This window comes from Dermacentor andersoni, chromosome 9 (assembly GCF_023375885.2).
Source record: "Dermacentor andersoni chromosome 9, qqDerAnde1_hic_scaffold, whole genome shotgun sequence".
Lineage (NCBI taxonomy): Eukaryota > Metazoa > Arthropoda > Arachnida > Ixodida > Ixodidae > Dermacentor > Dermacentor andersoni.
In genome coordinates this window covers 29137012-29155581 of record NC_092822.1, presented here as the reverse complement: position 1 = coordinate 29155581, position 18570 = coordinate 29137012, and the positions used below count along the sequence as shown (strand labels likewise).

The 18570-nt window shown below is 46.0% G+C and overlaps 1 protein-coding gene across 1 annotated transcript in view; it reads right to left on the bottom strand.

Moving 5' to 3' along the window:
- The window catches only part of LOC129383851 (complement C3-like), an 81044-nt gene that overhangs the window by 49854 nt on the left and 12620 nt on the right, over positions 1–18570 (bottom strand). The window contains exons 3-5 of the mRNA XM_055068788.2: positions 14061–14250; positions 13253–13481; positions 4784–4993 (exon numbers count right to left, since the gene is read on the bottom strand). Of these exons, the coding sequence (XP_054924763.2) occupies positions 4784–4993; positions 13253–13481; positions 14061–14250 (629 nt within the window). The remainder of the gene's footprint in view (positions 1–4783; positions 4994–13252; positions 13482–14060; positions 14251–18570) is intronic.

Here is an 18570-nt window from a genome sequence, read left to right as displayed (position 1 = left end):
GTGAAAAATTTGACTGCCTCAAGGAAACTGTCAATGCTACACGCGCCAACTAAGTTCAGTGAATGACCAGCACACGGGACGTAGACTGCCAATCTGTTCAGGTGTTTGATTTGAGCTTGCAGTCCTTTCTATTTTCCTGACATATTACTCGCATTATCATAAGCTTGGCCCCAACAATCATCAATTGACATGCCATTGGTCGTCGAGAGGGACATCACGGTATCGAAAAGATACAAGCCGGTATGCGATTCAATTTTCATCCAAGAAAGTGTTTCGTACACTTTCCCATTCAAATAGTACCGTAAAACAACTGACAGCTGATCAACATGAGTAAGGTCTGCAGTCGAATCAACAGTTAAAGAGAAGTATTTTGCGCGTTTCACTTCGTCAACGAGACGTTACTTGAAAGTCTCTGCCATATGCTCGATAAATTCATCACAAATGGTTTTCACAGATACGATGGGTGATCTTTTCTTTTCTCCCAGTAGCGTTTGATGAGCTCCTCTAGAAAGGGATCAAATTTGGCAATGGCCTCAAGCACTCCCATATAAATGCCATTTCTCGGTGAACCAAAAATCTCCTCACTGCACCTAAACACTAGGCTGCGCTCAGCTAGAAGCTTAACTAGAACGACTACGCACTTCAACAACTCTGTCCAGTAAGCGGTCTCAGTGACAAGACGCTTAACCAGCTCCTTGCCAATTGTGCTGCTCGAGTCAGCGCGGGCGTGCCATGCCGCCACGTAGTTCCCGTGCTCGACGCTATTTTCATGTGCGCAAACCTTTTCTTCTGCTCTTTTCCAATCAGAAACGCCGTTCGTGGTGAAAGCATTGGGGTTGCTTGAAATCAAAAATTATTTGCACATGAAACAGTAAACAGAACCTTTGGACTCCGAGTACGTTAACCAGTGTCGCTCGTACGCCTCCCCCTTTACGGTCTTTCGCACGAAAAGATGAGGTGACATATAGCGTTTCTGAGTTTTGTATTGCCTTTCGGAAGACGGAAAATTTTCCGCCCGATTTTGAAAATACAATGGCCCTTTCTCAAGGCGTACACTCCGAAAGCTGTCAGTAATAACGTCCGGCCACTTAGCAGGGTCACTTCGGAGAATCTCGCAACGTACCTCTTGCTGAGGGGGTGTCTGTACTTCTCTGTTGCAGCAACGAGAAGGCGTCTCATTCGTCATCTCGAGGCATACTTTGTGGGTGGGAACATGATTATTTGAAGCTAAACAGGAAACAAGTGAGTCGGATCTTGGAGTGTTGTTTCGTGGCGCTCGTCAGTAGACAGAGGCTCATCGGAGAGGTTTGGCACCTGTTGATCAGCAGAAGTAGAAATCGGGCCAGGCAGACCGGACACATGGAGCTCTGTGGAAGGGGCAGGCGCTGCTGACGTTGTAGCAGACGTTGCTGACTCAGGAACAGGACAGGGCTTGTTAGCGTCGGTTGCTGAGAAATATGGACGACCGAGGTTGGCACCGTTTTCGCAGGATCTAGACAACCAAGATGAGTCAAACCTTGCTTCTTGCCAGGAAACGGTGGTGATGGACTTGGCAAGTCCTCCATGGAAGCACAGTTGGTACTATTGGGAGTTTGACATGGACTCTGGGTAGAGCGATCATACTGCTCCGCGGAAGCTGCACTCAGTAGGTACTTTGTCATCTTTGGTAGCTTCTTTTCATGCTCTTCTCTTTCTAACTTCGCCTTTCATTTAGACGCACCACTTTGATGCTTCCGAACGAGCATTTTCGCATGAATGGATGCTAATTGTTTACCGGGCATTTTCGTCAGTACGAGGCGACCGCAGGTGTCCAACGGTGGCCGTCCCGATGACTGGCCCACGCTGCCTGGATGGTCCGTGGCTGGCCGAGAGTGGTGCGTCCCCGGGGAGCTCCTCAGCGGGTCGGCTTATGCAAGTTTAACCAGCAGCTCGGGGCTGAATCGCAGCCCGCGATCAGCTCCCTTTTATAGACGCGTGCCGCGTCTGTCTGTTACTAGCGCCAAAACAGGCGTTCACATACGCATAGGGTTCCTTGTACAAATTCCCTCCTTCTCCGTACAAACTCACTCCTCCGGTTTCGGTATCGTCATCCTATTGGCTAGGAGCAATCGTCTGTTCTGAGAGGTTCTCAATTTTTCTTTCGCCCCGTCAACGCCAAGCAAAAAACGAAGGGGAGAGGACGACTCCTAGCGCGGGCGAAGTTACGCGCCATCCCTCACCTCTGAGTCATCTTTTTCTACTTCTTTCTGGAAAGTTCGCCGGCCAGTCTGGCCTAGTTTTTCTGTCGAGCGCGCACGAGGGTGCGCAGACACTAGGCAGGAATGGGCCCTGGAGACAGGCCTTTGTGTCCAGCTCTCCAACTTCCCCATTCACTCTTCCACAACCCTAGCCCGAACAGTGAACAATCCATGCCCCACGACATGCGAACAAAAGCACGTGTGATGTCTTCTTTCCTTTCCTGCCTAGACTCTGCCATCAGACTCCTCATCATCTGCTATCGGACTCATCCTCCCCCGCCCAAATTACCATCACGGTAAAGAAAAGTCGAATGGGAGGCACTGTTGGGTACTGCAGCACATCCTTTCTATGAGAACGTCAGCGGCGGAACTATTTGAGAGGTGGAGGGGTGGCATGGTCGTGACGAGGGGCAAGGGAGATTTAGGTCCTCATCCCACATTACATGTTTTAGGTGTTTACCCCTTGCCCCTCCTCTCCAGACAGCACTGAACAGACGGACTGAGAGGAAACCACGATAACTATTCCAAGCAGACGCACCTCATTTCGTAAGAAAGAGGGCCCCGCCGGTGTGGCGCGGGATTTCTGTTTTTGTAGCTCGACAAGCTCTCCCCAAATGATCAGGCTAAATGCATGCTGTTACATTAGGCTGGGAGCCCTGTCTGCTCGTTCTGGTGTTCTCGCTTCATACATGTCGCTCGAAGTTCCGTTGCCCATGGTTCCATATACTAAGCAGGTTAGAATAAATGGGCCGCCTTCTCCTACTGTCCGAGGTGAGGCCCTGGGCTGCAGCCCCTTTAGCCCCCCCTTCCTTAATCCAGCGCTGAGTGCTACGAGCCAGTGCAACTGTGATGACATTCTAAATTAAGCGGCAGTATGGATCGTGTCAGCGAGTCTCCTCGATGACGCTCGGGCTCCCAGCGTGATGTGATCACGGCACACCAACGTGCCAGCGTGATCACCACCATCCCAGCGTGATCACGGCACACCAACACTGAGCGTAGTGTGTGCGCGTGTGTGAATGGGGTCGACTGTTCACGTGAACCGTGCGACGTCACCACTTAAAGTTGAATCATGACACGCATTGTTGTGTTCATGTGTTTTCGCCTCCGTGCACCGCTAAAGCCCCTTAAGAATTAGAGGGCCCTTACACAAAACGCACCCGAATTGGCCTAGCTATTACTGCACTGTGTTTTGCTGGCAATCCGTCTATCGCTTCTGGCGTTTTTCTTATGTTAATTTGCAGTTCTGTGTTATTCATCAGTAAAATGGCATCGCCGATTACTGAAACATCTCGAGCATAAGGGAAACTTGGAAGGAATGAGCTCCCAGCTCTATGTAATGTACTTCAATATACTGTATTATACTTTATTATTTGATGGTCAGTATCAGTGGCTATGCAGTATTTGTTTTTAAAAGCAGAGTAATGCAGGCACTTGGGAATATATTCATTCACATAGGCGATGCACAAAATACGATTAGGATATGCAGAGTTGGAAATGACTTTCGGACATATTGTAAAGTGCAGTTAACAACGCGCACACAAACACAGGAAAGTGTAATAGTAGAATTCGCTGCTGAAGTTTGTGCTTTTTTTATCGCACGTAACACAACGCGGATATTTTTCAGCGAGTTAATGCGCTTCTGCCCCGCTATTTACTTGCATGCTACGTCATACTGCCCTTGCTAAGTCAACAGGCTCATAATACACTAAAATCAATAATCTCCACAAATTTCGGCAGTGAACATTCCTGCGCGCGAGTGAAATATTATCGCAGCTCTGCACACACACACGTGTATACTTTCTCTCGCACCTTCGTATCGCTCTACGTTACTTTCCTCGCATAGTTGTACAGTTACCGACGGTTTAGTCTTTCCGTCCCATTATATGCGACCACACTTATCTTCTGGTTATGTTTTCTTTGCCGCGCGAGATGCAAAATACCTTCCTGCCATCCTCCGTCCAGTTTCGGCACCCAACCGCACAGCAACAAGGAATTTCGGACCTCCCAGAACAAAATTATCGCAGCAATGTGCATAGCACAACAGGCGAAACGCGTGCTCTTCGCCCCGGGCGCTGGAACTTTCATGGCGGCAAAGGGGCGGAGCAAGGTCACATTTCACCGATCAGCCTATCGCTGGCGTCGTAGGCTGGATCAAAGCCTTTCGTACGTTAAAATTATTGAGGGACATTATATGTTGGCAGTCGCGCTGGCCTCCGGGGTATGGCGATAGGGCGATTCCATTTCTTTTACTTCCTCCAATAATGAGCAGATATGAAAAACTATTTCGTTATAACCGGCCTAGACGCAAAATCGCAAAAATTAAATGTTGTAATGGGGCATGGTGAGCGGTTCTTTAAAGGCATATGAAATATAGGTGAAGATTATTGTTTGGGGAGCAGATGTGTCCCAAAGGGCGGAAAATTTGCTTAGAGTGCTTCGGACATGTGGCCCATTAATGCCATCCTGGATGAACAAATGTTGTGAGGAGGTACTGGAGCAGAATTCTAGCTGCACATCATTTTGAAATAGCGTGCAGCGCTTACCACTACGTTGAGTTCTTTCTCGACGACGTCTTCGCCCTGAGGACAGTGCACGTGGACCTTGATGACGAAGCGACCTTCTCTGAGTGGTACCACGGGAAAGGCGATGCTCAATGCAGAGTTGGCGGTAACTGACACGGTTCGCCTTTCAGATCGTTCGCCTTCCTGAGCACCCGCACATATTCCTTCCACACCGTACACGTAAACATTGCCCTGTTGATGAAAATTAAGTAAATGCGTGTCTTTGAACAGTGAAAATTACATTGTACGCAAGCAATGTGTGTACACCCTTGCAATTATTTAACAGTATCACACGAGCGTCGACCGTCAACCATCGACCGTCGACCGGTCGTCAGTGGCCTTGTATCGGCGAGGGACGGCGGGTTTGTAAACTTTATGTGCGGTCGTGCAAGGGAAATTCTAGTTCGAATGTGTCCTGCTGCACTGTTCACTTCAGGAGTGCCCCTCACTGATACAAGGCCAGACACGCCACGCGGTCGACACTCGCGCGATATTGTCAAAACATTGCAAAGGGGTAAATGCGGATCCAAGGTAAACATTCGGCAGAGATCCATCGAGTTGGGACCAACTAAATGAAACGCATATGAGCACCGCTACAGCTCTCACCACCTGACCCCTGAAGAGAGAGCCGGTTGGAACTTTGGGTTTGAAGTAAATTCCTGTCACAGTTCTGGCACTTTAGATCAACCAACTCATAAATTTTCGTTCTGGGGCAGTGATATGTGCCAGTTCATGGCTCTTGTGAAGCTGTTTGTAGGTGCATTACGACATTTCGAACTATTTCGAACTGTACCTCTTCATTGCGATTAACAGCGGTCGAACGAGGAATGTGGCTGGAAGGAGTGTTTCTGCAACGGGTCTCATCTTTGTGAAGGTGACGACAGTTGTACTTCCCCTTCTCGATACGTTCGTGCCAGTGACATTTCTTGTTCGATCACTTTTAATCACTTCAAATCTCCATCTTACTGCAAACAGTTTTCTTGTTTTGATTCTGTAATCGGATATTCTGCGCTTGCAGTGTTTATAAGACTAATGGTTAAGCTCTTACGTTTGCGATAATGTGTGACTTTTGATAAACTTGGCTTTAATATTAGGGCATAAGAACTCTGCGATTTATTGCAATCCATATTTTTATATTTACCTACCAAGGCATAACCAGAACAGGAATTGGACTCCCTGGTGCAGTATTCGGCCACAACCTCCCCAATGATATCTACAATTAACTCACGGCCCTCAGTCACCAGCAGCTGCGGAGCAGCTGTCCAAGGCTGCGGTCAGACCTGTAACGCAGCAGAGGGTGCTAAGAATCGCTGGATCTGGACAGGCCACCAATGGAAAGTGACCCTTTCAATCTTTAATTCCCGAACTCTCTTTAGTGAGGCTAGCTTAGCAGTACTGTTCGAGGAACTATCAGACATTGTTTGGAATATCACTGGCCTTAGTGAGATTAGAAGAACTGGTGGGGCTTATACGTTGCTGAGTAACGGCCATGACCTGTTCTATAGAAGTCTCCCTGATAGGAAGCAATAGGGAGTAGGATTCTTAATCCATAAGGACATAGCGGGCAACATTGATGAATTCTACAGCAATAATGAGAGGGTAGCCGTAGTCGTAATCACACTTAAGTATAGATTAAAGGTAGTACAAGCCTACACTCCTACATCCAGCCACGACGATAGGAAGTAGATCAGTCTTATGAAGATGTTGAATTACTGATGAGAACAGTGCAAACTCGGTATACAGTAGTAATGCGTGACTTCAATGCAAAAGTGGGGGGAAAGCAGGCGGGTGAACAGGCAACTGGCAACTACAGCGTCTATTCTAGAAACGCTAAAGGAGGGGTGCTGGTAGAAGTCGCGGAAAGGAATAAGCTGTGAATAATGAACACCTTTTGTGGACCTGGAAAAGCCTTAATGGTGAAACAAGGAATGAAATTGATTTCATACTTTCTGCAGATCTCAGGATAGTGCAGGATGTAGAAGTGATAGGTAGGGTAATGTACAGTGATCATAGGTTGGTGAGGGCTAGGATTCACCTCGATTTGAAGAGAGAAAGAGTAAAATCGGTCAAGAAGAAACAGGTCAACTTACAGGCAGTCAGGGTAGAAGCAGATCAATTCAGGCTGGTACTTGCAAACAAATTTACAGCTTTAGAACAGCGAGATGAAGGTGATGACATAGAGCTAATGAATGAAACTGTAACGAGGCTGACTTCAGAAGTAGTAATTGAAGTGGGAGGCAAGGCACCAAGGCCATCAGTAGGCATGCTCTCCTAAATAATAAAGGACCTAATAAAGAAACGACAAAGAATGAAAGTGTGCAACTCAAGAGATAAGATAGAATTCGTGGAACTGTCAAAACTGATGAACAAGGCGAAAATAAGTGATATTAGAAATTATAACGTGAGAAAGACTGAGGAAGCCATAAAAAATGGACGCAGCCTGAAATCAGTGAGAAGGAAACTTGGCATAGGACAAACCAAGATGTACGCACTGAAAGATAAGCAGGGTAATATTATCGGCAATCTCGAAGGTACAATAAATGCAGCGGAAGAATTCTATACTGACCTGTAAAATACCCAGAGGACTCAGGAGAACTCCATTCGGAACGATAATGAAGAGGATACAGAAACTTTTCCTATGACTAGAGGTGAGGTCAGAAGGGCCTTGCAAGTCATCAAAAGGGAAAAGCGGCAGGAGAAAATGAATTAACAGTCGACTTAATCAAAGATGTAGGAGACATAATGGTTGAAAAACTGGTGACTCTCTATAAGAAATGTCTATCAACTGCAAGGGTCCAAGAAAACTGGAAGAATGCAAACATTATACTAATCTACAAAAAGGAAAACATTAAAGAACTGAAAAATTACAGGTCTATTAGCTTACTTCCAGTATTATATGAAATATTTACCAAAATAATCTCCAATACGATAAGCGCAACACTGGACTTTAGTCAGCCAAGGGAACAGGCAGGCTTCAGGAAGGGATTCTCTACCATGGATAACATCCATGCCATTAGTTAGGTTGTCGAGAAATCCGCAGAGTACAACAAGCTTCTTTATATTGCTTTCATAGATTACGAAAAAGCATTCAGTAGAGATACCATCAGTCATAGAGGCATTGCGTAATCAAGGAATACAGACCGCTTACGTAAATACGTTGGAAAATATCTACAGAGATTTCACAGCCACCTTAATTCTACACAAGTGGGAAGATACCTATAAACAAAGGAGTCAGACAAGGAGACACAATCTCTCAAATGCTATTCACTACGTGCTTAGAAGAAATATTCAAGCCATTAAACTGGGCAGGTTTAGGAGTAAGGATCGACGGTGAATACCTCAGCAACCTTCGGTTTGCCGATGACATTGTTCTATTCAGCAACTCTTCGGACGAGTTACAACAAATGACTGAAGACCTTAACAACGAGAGTGTAAGAGTGGGGCTTAATATTAATATGCAGAAGACAAAGATAATGATAAATAACTGGGCAAGGGAACAAGATGCCAAGATCGCTAGTCAGCCTCTAGGGTTTGTGAAGGAGTAAGTTTACCTAGGTCCACTAATCCCAGGGAACCCTGACCATGAAAAGGAAATTCATAGAAAAATAAAAATGGGTTGGATCGCATACGGCAGACATCGAGAGCTCCTGACCGGAAGATTACCGTTATCATTGAAAAGGAAGGTATACAATCCGTGCATTTTAGCGGTGATGACATATGGGGCAGAGACTTGGAGACTGACAAAGAAGCTTGAGAACAAGTTAAGGACTGCGCAAAGAGCGATGGAACAAAGAATGCTAGGCATAACTTTAAGAGACAAAAAGAGAGCGATTTGGATCAGAGAGCAAACGGCTATAGACGATATTCTAATTGACAGGAAGAGAAAAAAATATTCTTCGGGAAACCCGATGGCCCGTCTGAGAATGCGCGTCAATGCGAAGAAACAATTATCTCCATCGCCTCAGATAAACTGGATATACGTTTACCACCTGATAGTATAGAGCGTTCACATCGAATCGGGAAATTTGCCAGCGGCAAGAATAGGCCTCTAGTGGTGAAGTTTACCACATTCAAGACAAAAGAGCTGGTGTTTTCCAAACGGTCGTCTTTCGCGGGAACAGGTATCAGCGTAAGCGAAGACTTTTGCGAAGCCACACGTCACGCCCGGAAGAAACTTTTGGAATTTGGTAAAGGCTTGAACACTAACTTCAAATTAAACTACAAAAGACTATTTTCGGAAGGAAAGTGCTACATGTTCAATGCCGACGAAAATTCCGTCATTGAAGTGAACACTGGCAGTCAAACGAGGAATGCTGTGGCCATCTCCCCAGGAGCAACGCGTTCTGGACGTGTCTATGCGGAAAATAAATAGGCTCACGCGAGGGGTGGAGGCCCATCGGCAACAGCATCCGTTATCCTTACTAATATTCGGAGCGTTTTTCCTAAAAGAGATGGTTTGAACAGTTTAATTAACGATACTGGAGCTGATGTTGTTGTACTAACGGAAACCTGGCTCTCTGACAAAATAGAGACACGCGAACTCTTTCAATGCAACAAGAAATTTACTGTATATCGGCTAGACCGCACCGATAGAATAGGCGGTGGTGTTTTGATTGCTATTAACTCTAGTTTTGAATCATTCCTTTTGAATGTAACCACTAATTTGGAATTACTCTGGTGCTGCCTATCTATTAATTTCAAAAAAAATAATCATAGGGGTGTGTTATCGTCCCCCTAATCCCGATAGTACTTTTGCAGACAAAATTCATGACACCCTAAGCGAAATATCCGTTCGATTTCCTGGATCACCTATGTTTCTTTTAGGAGACTTTAATTTCCCCACTATCGACTGGTCGCGTTCCTGCCCCTTTTCTAATCCAACATCTGCAGAGGCTACAGGATTTCTTAACGTTTGTGCAGATTTTAACCTTGCACAGCTCGTTATCAAACCAACACGTGTCACATCTACTACAAGTTCGTTGCTCGACTTGATTCTGACCACTCATGCTGATAAGGTTTCACCAGTAACCCACGTGCCTGGCTTAAGCGACCATGACATCTTACACTTTAACATTTCCATCCCGTCTACAAAAGTAAAGAAACACACCAAGTATATTAGGGATTACAAAAAGGCTAACTATAACACTATAAACTCTGAGCTATCATCCTTTCTTGACTACTTCCTTCTAACACATGTAGACCTATCAGTTCAAGAAATGTGGTTGTCTTTTAAAACTACACTAATGCATCTTATCTACAAATATATTCCACTTAGAATAATTCATCAATCCTCTAACGCCCCCTGGTACAATCACCATCTAAAAAGATTATCCAACACAAAATCCAGACTTTTTCGTTCCGCCAAAAGGTCATTAAACGCTGATCGATGGCTAGCATATACATCCGCTGCGAAAACCTACACAAGCGCTTTAAAGATGTCCAAATTTAACTTCTTTAACTCAACCCTACCGTCTCTGTTAAAAACTAACCCAAAACGTTTTTGGAACGTTATGAAATGTACCAAAGATAGCGCTATAAGTCTCGTAAACGATTCAGGCGATCAAGTTCCGAATCATCTTTGCGCTTCTGTACTAAACAACACGTTTGCCCAATCATTTTGCACAGAAAATTTAAGTAACTATCCCCCTTTTACATCCCCTAACTTTCCGGCGATGGATCCCATTACCCTGGACCCAGCAGGTATCCGAGCCAGAATTTTCACGATAAAGCGGTCATCATCATGTGGTATTGACGGTATTAATTCCAAGTTTCTCCAAAACACTGCAGAATACAGCTCCATCATACTTACCTTTATTTTTACTAGATCACTTAACGACAGTGCCCTACCCATTGATTGGAAAACCGGTAAGGTTACCCCACTTTTTAAATCGGGAAACCCACATCACCCTTTGAATTACAGACCCATCTCATTAACTTCGGTACCCTGCAAAATTTTTGAGCACATCATTTTCACTCACCTTGTAAACTTTCTTGAATCAAACAATTTTTTTAGCCCTTATCAGCATGGTTTCAGAAAATCTTTTTCTTGTGAAACACAACTAATAACATTCACTAAAGACTTGCATGCGTTCTTGGACTCAGGTTTTGCGACGGACTGTATTTTTTTAGACTTTTCTAAAGCCTTCGATAAAGTTAATCACGAATTACTTATCTATAAGCTAAGCCTTCTAAATATTGACCCTTTAATATTCAAATGGATTTGCAGCTTTCTTTCTAATCGTACCCAATATGTAACCATCAATGACAATGACTCACCAGAGGTGCCAGTAGAATCGGGTGTACCCCAAGGCTCTGTGTTGGCGCCTTTACTTTTCCTCATTTATATTAACGACCTGCCTAACCAAATCACTAGCTCTATTTGTTTGTTTGCCGACGATTGCGTAATTTACCGAAAAATAACTAATGATTCTGATATGGTTACATTACAATCAGACCTTGATAACGTTACAACCTGGTGCTCCCGCTGGCACATGAATCTTAACACTTCAAAATGCAAATTCATGAGAATCTCACGCAGCCAAGTATCTTTTTATAACTACCATCTTAACAACATCCCACTTGAATCAGTATCTTGTTATAAATATCTTGGAGTGCACATTACAAATAATCTCTCATGGAAACGACATATCGAACACATTACATCAAAAGCTAACCGCATGCTGGGCTATCTTAAACGAAATTTTTCACTCGCACCTTCTTCCCTGAAAAAACAGCTATATGTCACCTACATTCGGCCTAATCTAGAGTATGCATCCTCAATATGGGACCCTCATCAATTAACCTTAATTAACAGCTTAGAAGCTGTGCAGAATCGGTCCGTTCGTTTTATTCTCAACAATTACCAGCGCACAGCAAGCGTAACTAGCATCAGACTTGCCCTCAACATACCTCTCCTTTCCAAACGCAGAAAAATCGCTCGCCTTTGTCTGTTTCATAAAATATACCACTTAATTCCTACACTCAAATCACGCTTTATCGAACCAGCCCATTTTACTTCCGCACGCTTGGACCATCGTCATAAGGTGAACATCCCATTCCACAAAACGTCTACCTATGGTAATTCATTTCTTCCAAAAACATGCCAGGAATGGAATCACCTACCGGATCCACTAGTCTGTATAACTAACACAGATAACTTCCGTAAGGCACTTACTAATATTATCTAGTATGCCTGATGTGAATGTATAAAGCAATTCCGCTTTCTCCTGAATATTATTGTTGATAAACTCTCTGTTTTATTATCTACCTAATCTGCAAACATTGTGTACTGTATTATGCTTTATTTTCTATCATTCTGTGCTTATTGTCTCACTCTAACCTGTCCTATATACCATGTATTTATATTTAATCTGTATTACTGAAGTTTTCCGTTTTTCTTTGTATAATTATATTTTTACCGCATTATGCTTTTTTGTTTTTTGTGTCGCTCTCGAGTTATTTTTACGTTGTACCATGCATTGTCATCTAATTAGTATTCGTGTTTTCTTTCTCCTTTCTTGCATACTTATCTGTATTTATTAGCCCCTCCCCTCTATAATGCTTCATTGTAAGCCCTGAGGGTACTATAAATAAATATAAATAAATAAATAAATAAATAATCTCTGCTAAAATAGTAACTTTGCCCTCACCCCCCCCCGCCCCCCCCCCCCCCCCCGTATGCTCTCGACTCTAAATCCCGCAGCTACCTTTCTGAGTATTAACGTCACGCTGTGTTAACTTTAGCATCGCTTATCTCTGAAGCTCATTTGCTGTCGCACAAGTTTTCGGCCAGTGTCCTAATACTGACAGAGTGCGTTGATAATATTTTTATGTTCAAGTACGTCAATTAACCTACCGCTCTTAGGTACAATGTGACTAACACTTGATGGCTACATGCAATAAAATTAAGGGAAACATAACTTTCTTTGTTCAGTTTGGTAGGCAAAATTTACTTGGGGGTGAGGCACTAGGTAGATATTGTTTTATTACTTGATAAAAAGTTATTCTTAACTTTTTTTAGGAATCTAAGCGGTAGTCAATGCCACAAATGCCCGATTAGTTGAACATACCACTTGCATAAATAATTCGATCAACCAGACAAACTATACCCAGTCACGGCGAACAATTCGCGATAAATGGGTAGTTGTGCTGTTTTTGCACCATTGGGAATAAATTTCCCTCCTTCATTCATTCGTTCATTCATTCATTCATCCAATCAATCAATCATTCCTACTGCTAGACAAGAGGATGCAACTTTGATTCTTGGCCACAGCGGCCTCACTCGTGGAGGATAAATGCAATAAAGTTCCTTGGCAGTCGAAATCATTGCAAATAGCCCCCTCGCTACCAGCACCCACTCGCCTCACTTCCTTACGACGCACCCAACAGCTCGTGTGCTGCTTTGAGGAGCTAAGTCACGCCAATTCAATTTGGCGACGACATAGAACTCACTCGGATTGTTTCGTTGCCGTAGTTGTAGACAGTAGCGAGCACTTCGATTTGCTCGTTGCGCACCACTTCGTAAGGCAACGTCACCTGCAGGAAGACCGGCTGGAAGACGCCCACCTCCCGTAGTTCGGGAACGCACACACCGCCAGAGGGCGACACGCTCACCGCCTGCACCGACCACGTGGTGATGCTGTGAGGAAGGCTCACCGAGATGTCTGCCACACCGTCCGGCCTGCACCGAAATTAGAGCGTACAAGAGTAGCCGAAAGAGAGAATTCAGGGCTGCGCTAGAGGGAGCGAATTCACGCTCAAGGAAAATCCAGACTATCTTACACAGACTTAAAAAGCATAAAAAAAGTCTCAAGACAGTTACGAGTGTTTACGCAAATGTTTAAGCATTCGTTTAACCGTTAGCTCTAGTGCGGGCTAGATGTTCTCACTCTCGATCTCGAGATTAGTGAATCGCTTGAGGGCCTGGAGGTCCTGCTTCCTCTATGACATGTCAGTGCAATGGATGTCTTATGGCATTCTAGTTTTAAAGTGCTACGCTCCTCTGCAATGCTCCAATGCTCATCTTTGACATACATTGACAAAGAAGGATGATGATCGGGTCAGAGGCCTTATAATGGGTGTGCCAGCTCCTGACGCCATGATGTAAAACATTATCTCATTAAGGAGGCGCAATAGCAAACACTCACGCCGCCAACGACTCACGAAGTAAAAGTCAAGGCATGACCACGACCCCGCAAGACTGTCATGACTAACATAATGAGCGATAAAGAAACAAAACTGATGCCGATTGCGGTCATACCCAATGATTTGTTCGTCGAATAGCCAAGTTTCCCGGAACTCCTTTCGGATTGGAGAAGCCGGAGGCAGGACATCATCTACTTCTTCACCGTCATCTCCATCTACCTCGTCAAAGGAAGGCGTCGGCTTGGTGGGACTTTCCCTGACCAGGGACTCTGGCAGAGGATCCCTTAAGATGACGTTCAACTCCTCTGCATGAGCATACAAACCAGTTCAGCTTTCCCGATTGTTCATCCATTGTATACGTGTTTGTTTGCGTGCGTGCGTGCGTGCGTGCGTGTGCGCGGGCAAACGGGCCGGACGGAGGGAGGGCGTCTGCGTTTATACTGCGGGTACATTACAATTTTTGAGCAGTTTGCAGATGCAAAAGAGAGCAGGTTTGCAGCAAGAAAGTAACATCATAAAGTAACTATGCACCAGCTAATTTCTCGCAAAAAAAAATGATGCCCAGCTAAGTAACATACGACAGTGTAAAAACGATCAGTGGTTTCAAGGTCCTTTTTAACTACAATTTGTTAGTACAAGCTGCATCCTAATTATATAAAAAAAAACATTCCTCTCAAAATATATCGCCAGCTGTCAACATTTTTTAAAGTTGGTATTCTATAATATCAACTTCACCGCGAGCATATATATATATATATATATATATGAAACCGGGTATGTTTTTAATCAAAAGTTATTAGCTATAGTATATCGTAGCGCTACCACCAGGAATAATGTCAAGGCATCTGGACAAGTGCGCCATCCTGTCTAAAAGTTAATATGGCCAATTATTGTTGTAAGCCTGCAAAGCAACCCTGCTTAAGCATTTTTCAGCCACTTTTATTGCACAAGAAACAACGTTGTGTTGATCGCGTCACCACACAAGACTGTCAACTTCTGCATACCATTGTGCCATGGCAATCGAGCCTTGTTGCATCTGGGTCGCAAGCCCCAAGGTTAGCGTTGGCCTGGCCGCCTGGGGCACAACTGGAAGCATCCGAAAGTCCTGGCAAAGGATGAGTCGACTGCTAATAGAGCAACTTCTTTATTATAGCATCGAAAAAGAGCGGCCGGTCAGGTCGACCGAAGTGGAGAGACGGGAGAGCACGTTACTCGACGGAAGAATTCGAAGCCTCTCTCTTGGCGTCCGGGGGCAGCTGCTTTTATACTCTCGGAGTCGAGGGCAAGCGGGAACGGCTCGGGAAGAGGCGAACGTGACCGCGGCGCACGGACACGTTGAGACGAGAAGCTCCTCTGCCCGGCTGCCGCGCTTTGACAAGCGTGGGCACCAACATGCACACACACACACACGCACACACGAAGACACGTGGCACTGAAACATGCCTGGACGCGCTTGGCGGGCCAAAATGTCCGCCGCTTTGAACGAAGCCCCGGCAACTGTTGCATCGGCGCCGGCTATACCGCGCGTCGTAGGCGAAACGTAACAGCCTGCAGAAGGTTTGTTAATGCACAGCAATGTCTGGTACTTCAGAAATAATATATATTGCAGTGAAGAGGGATGCTCGGCACTGCGGCCACATCACCAGTCTCCAGAAAGATGCGAGAATGAGATTGCCTGGGCTGCTCTGGTTGAAAAACGCTGCCGACACTTCCTGCTGCTCTCGTGTCGAGCCCTTTGCTCGCTTTAGGATATATATATTATGGGATCAGGGCCACGGCTTCAGAGCCAGTGGTCAGCTCAGAGACAACACAAAGTGCTAGAGCTATTCAAGGGACAACCTTCACTGCCCAAATCCCCAGGCCAACTAGACAGCTTGAATGTGCACTATAGAAGAATCGACATTTAGGCAAGTTGGTACTGGTTGAACATCTTGAATGGGCAGCGCAAGACGAAAAATACAGAAGGCAGGAAACACACAGGACAGCGCTGACCTCACAACAAACTTTATTAGAATGCATACATAAAATTTAAGTGCTACAAGCTATGACCATGTGCTCTCCCATCGATAGGGTTATTATCAGTGCACAGGCGAACAACAAAACCCTGTAATCTAATGCTACATTATGAAGCGGTTTAAAAATGCAAATTCATTGTCATGCAAACTTAGTAAAGGCGTGCTTACATAGCACGAGGGAGATTATTGAGGCCTACCATATCAGAAAAGAAAACAAGGATCGCGTTGTGTAAGCATGTCCTTAATAAATTTGCATGACAGTGAATTTGCATTTTTTTAAACCACTTCAGAGTGTAGCATTATATTACAGGGTATTGCTGTTTGCATGTGCACTGGCAATGACGCCATCGATAGGAAATGCGCACACATATTCCTAATGTCAGCGAAAATGAATAAGGCTGGGTTCTTGCTTAAATGAAAAACTGTTTATTCTCTGCAGAGCGTCGGCGTGAAGCGTGTTGCTGCCTTCCTCCGCCGCGCCTCTCGTGCGTCTGCCCTGCCTTCCTCGGCCGTGTCTCCCGTGCGTCTCCGCTGCCTTTCTCGGCCGCGTCGCTCGTGCGTCTCTCCTGCCTTCCTCGGCCGCGTCTCTCGTGCGTCTCGTGATCTACGGGATTGCGGCGGTGGAGCGCGCTGCCTGACATGGGAGTGCGCGCCGCTCACACGGCCCACCCAAAATTTGCGACTGTCCTCAGGCGCACGCGTCCGTCGATGTCAATTCCTCGGTGTCCAAGGCGCGTTCTTTGTACTTCCTCAGCTGTTCGACGTTTACAGTTTTTTTCGTTTGACCTTCCGGGGATGGGGGTAGCCCTGCTTATAACAGCCATGTTGGGACCTGTCAGTGCCGTTATTTCGAACGGCCCTTCGTATCTGGCATCTAATGGAGACCTTGCGCCGAGCTCCAGAAGAACGAGATCACCACACTGAAAATGCGGTGTCCGGCGTTTCTCGTTGTACCGGCTGGTCGTTTCCTCTTGGCTTTTCTTAAGACAGCTTATCATGTCCTGGCGCCCCTTGGCCATTTCATGGAGCCTTTGTGCGGCTTCCATTTCTTCTCCGATTGTTCCAATATTTAGTTCTCCCGGTACCCTCGGATCGTAGCCGTGCATGAGCCAGAAGGGACTTAGGTTGCCGTGTCGGTGCTTTGAGACGTTGATGGCAAATATGGCCTTAGGTAGTTCCCTTTTCCAGTTTTCAGACTTGCTTATGACCTTTCGCAATACCTGTTTCAGGGTTCCCACCATTCTTTCGATTAGTCCATTCGACTGCGGCCAGTACGGAGGAGAGTTTATGTGGTGGATTCCAAGCCTGTTGTGAACTTGCGCTGTTCGTTTGTTCACAAAGCCCTTCGCTTGATCCGTGAGGATGATGTTTGGGACGCCGAATCGTGGGATCCACCGGTTCGTAAGAAATTCCAGATAGTACTTGGAAGATGTGCTTGGCACTGCTACCGCGTCCATGTACCTTGTAGCGTGGTCGATGCATACGAGGATATAACCTTCACCTCCATCCAGGGGACCCATGTGATCGAGAGAGATGACAACATTGGGCTCGTTTGGAACTTCTCTGGGGCTGAGGCACCCTTCGGCTCGTGTCGTTCGTGAGTTAATCATTTGGCACGTGTGGCATGACTCGATGTAGCGGCGGATGTCCCTTACTATAGATGGCCACCAGTACTTTCGCTGGACCAAGGCTTTCGTTTTCTCGCTTCCGAGGTGTCCGTTGTTGTCATGAAAGACTGCCATTACGCTGCTTCGGGGCGCCGCAGGAACCACCACCCTTTTGCAAGCTCGTCCTCCCTCGATCGATCTTCTCACCACGATGTCGTCTTGGAGACGGGTCACGAGATCGTCCTTGCGGCCGCTGCACGGAAGTCCACGCATTCTCAGCTCGTCGGTCAGCTGTTGCTTTTTCAGGGCGCTCAGAACTTCGCGGACAGTTGATTTCACCGGTGAATAGATGAATGTCGACTCCGAGCTCACCGATGGCGTTCTGCTGGGCTCCGTGGTGGCCGCTCGTTCTTCGTTCGGGAAAGACGCATCTGCAGATCCTGTCGGCTGCGCCATGTCAGCGAAAATGAATAAGGCTGGGTTCTTGCTTAAATGAAAAACTGTTTATTCTCTGCAGAGCGTCGGCGTGAAGCGTGTTGCTGCCTTCCTCCGCCGCGCCTCTCGTGCGTCTGCCCTGCCTTCCTCGGCCGTGTCTCCCGTGCGTCTCCGCTGCCTTTCTCGGCCGCGTCGCTCGTGCGTCTCTCCTGCCTTCCTCGGCCGCGTCTCTCGTGCGTCTCGTGATCTACGGGATTGCGGCGGTGGAGCGCGCTGCCTGACATGGGAGTGCGCGCCGCTCACACTAAGAACATGGGTCCGGAAACTATATCCATCGCTATAACACTGAAACCTTGTCAACAAACAACCTATCGTCAGGGTCAGGGTCATCGCTGTTGTCACCATGATGGGACGAAGTAAGTTTCACATGGCAGCATCGGGAGGAGAAACTAGGAGGGAGCATTACTTCCAACTTCAAGAGACCAGCCTTCGATCGGAGGCTCACGCTCAGCGAAGCCATTTCTTGTGCTTTTTCTCGCTCAAAAAGTCAGCCTAGCATGTGCCTCAA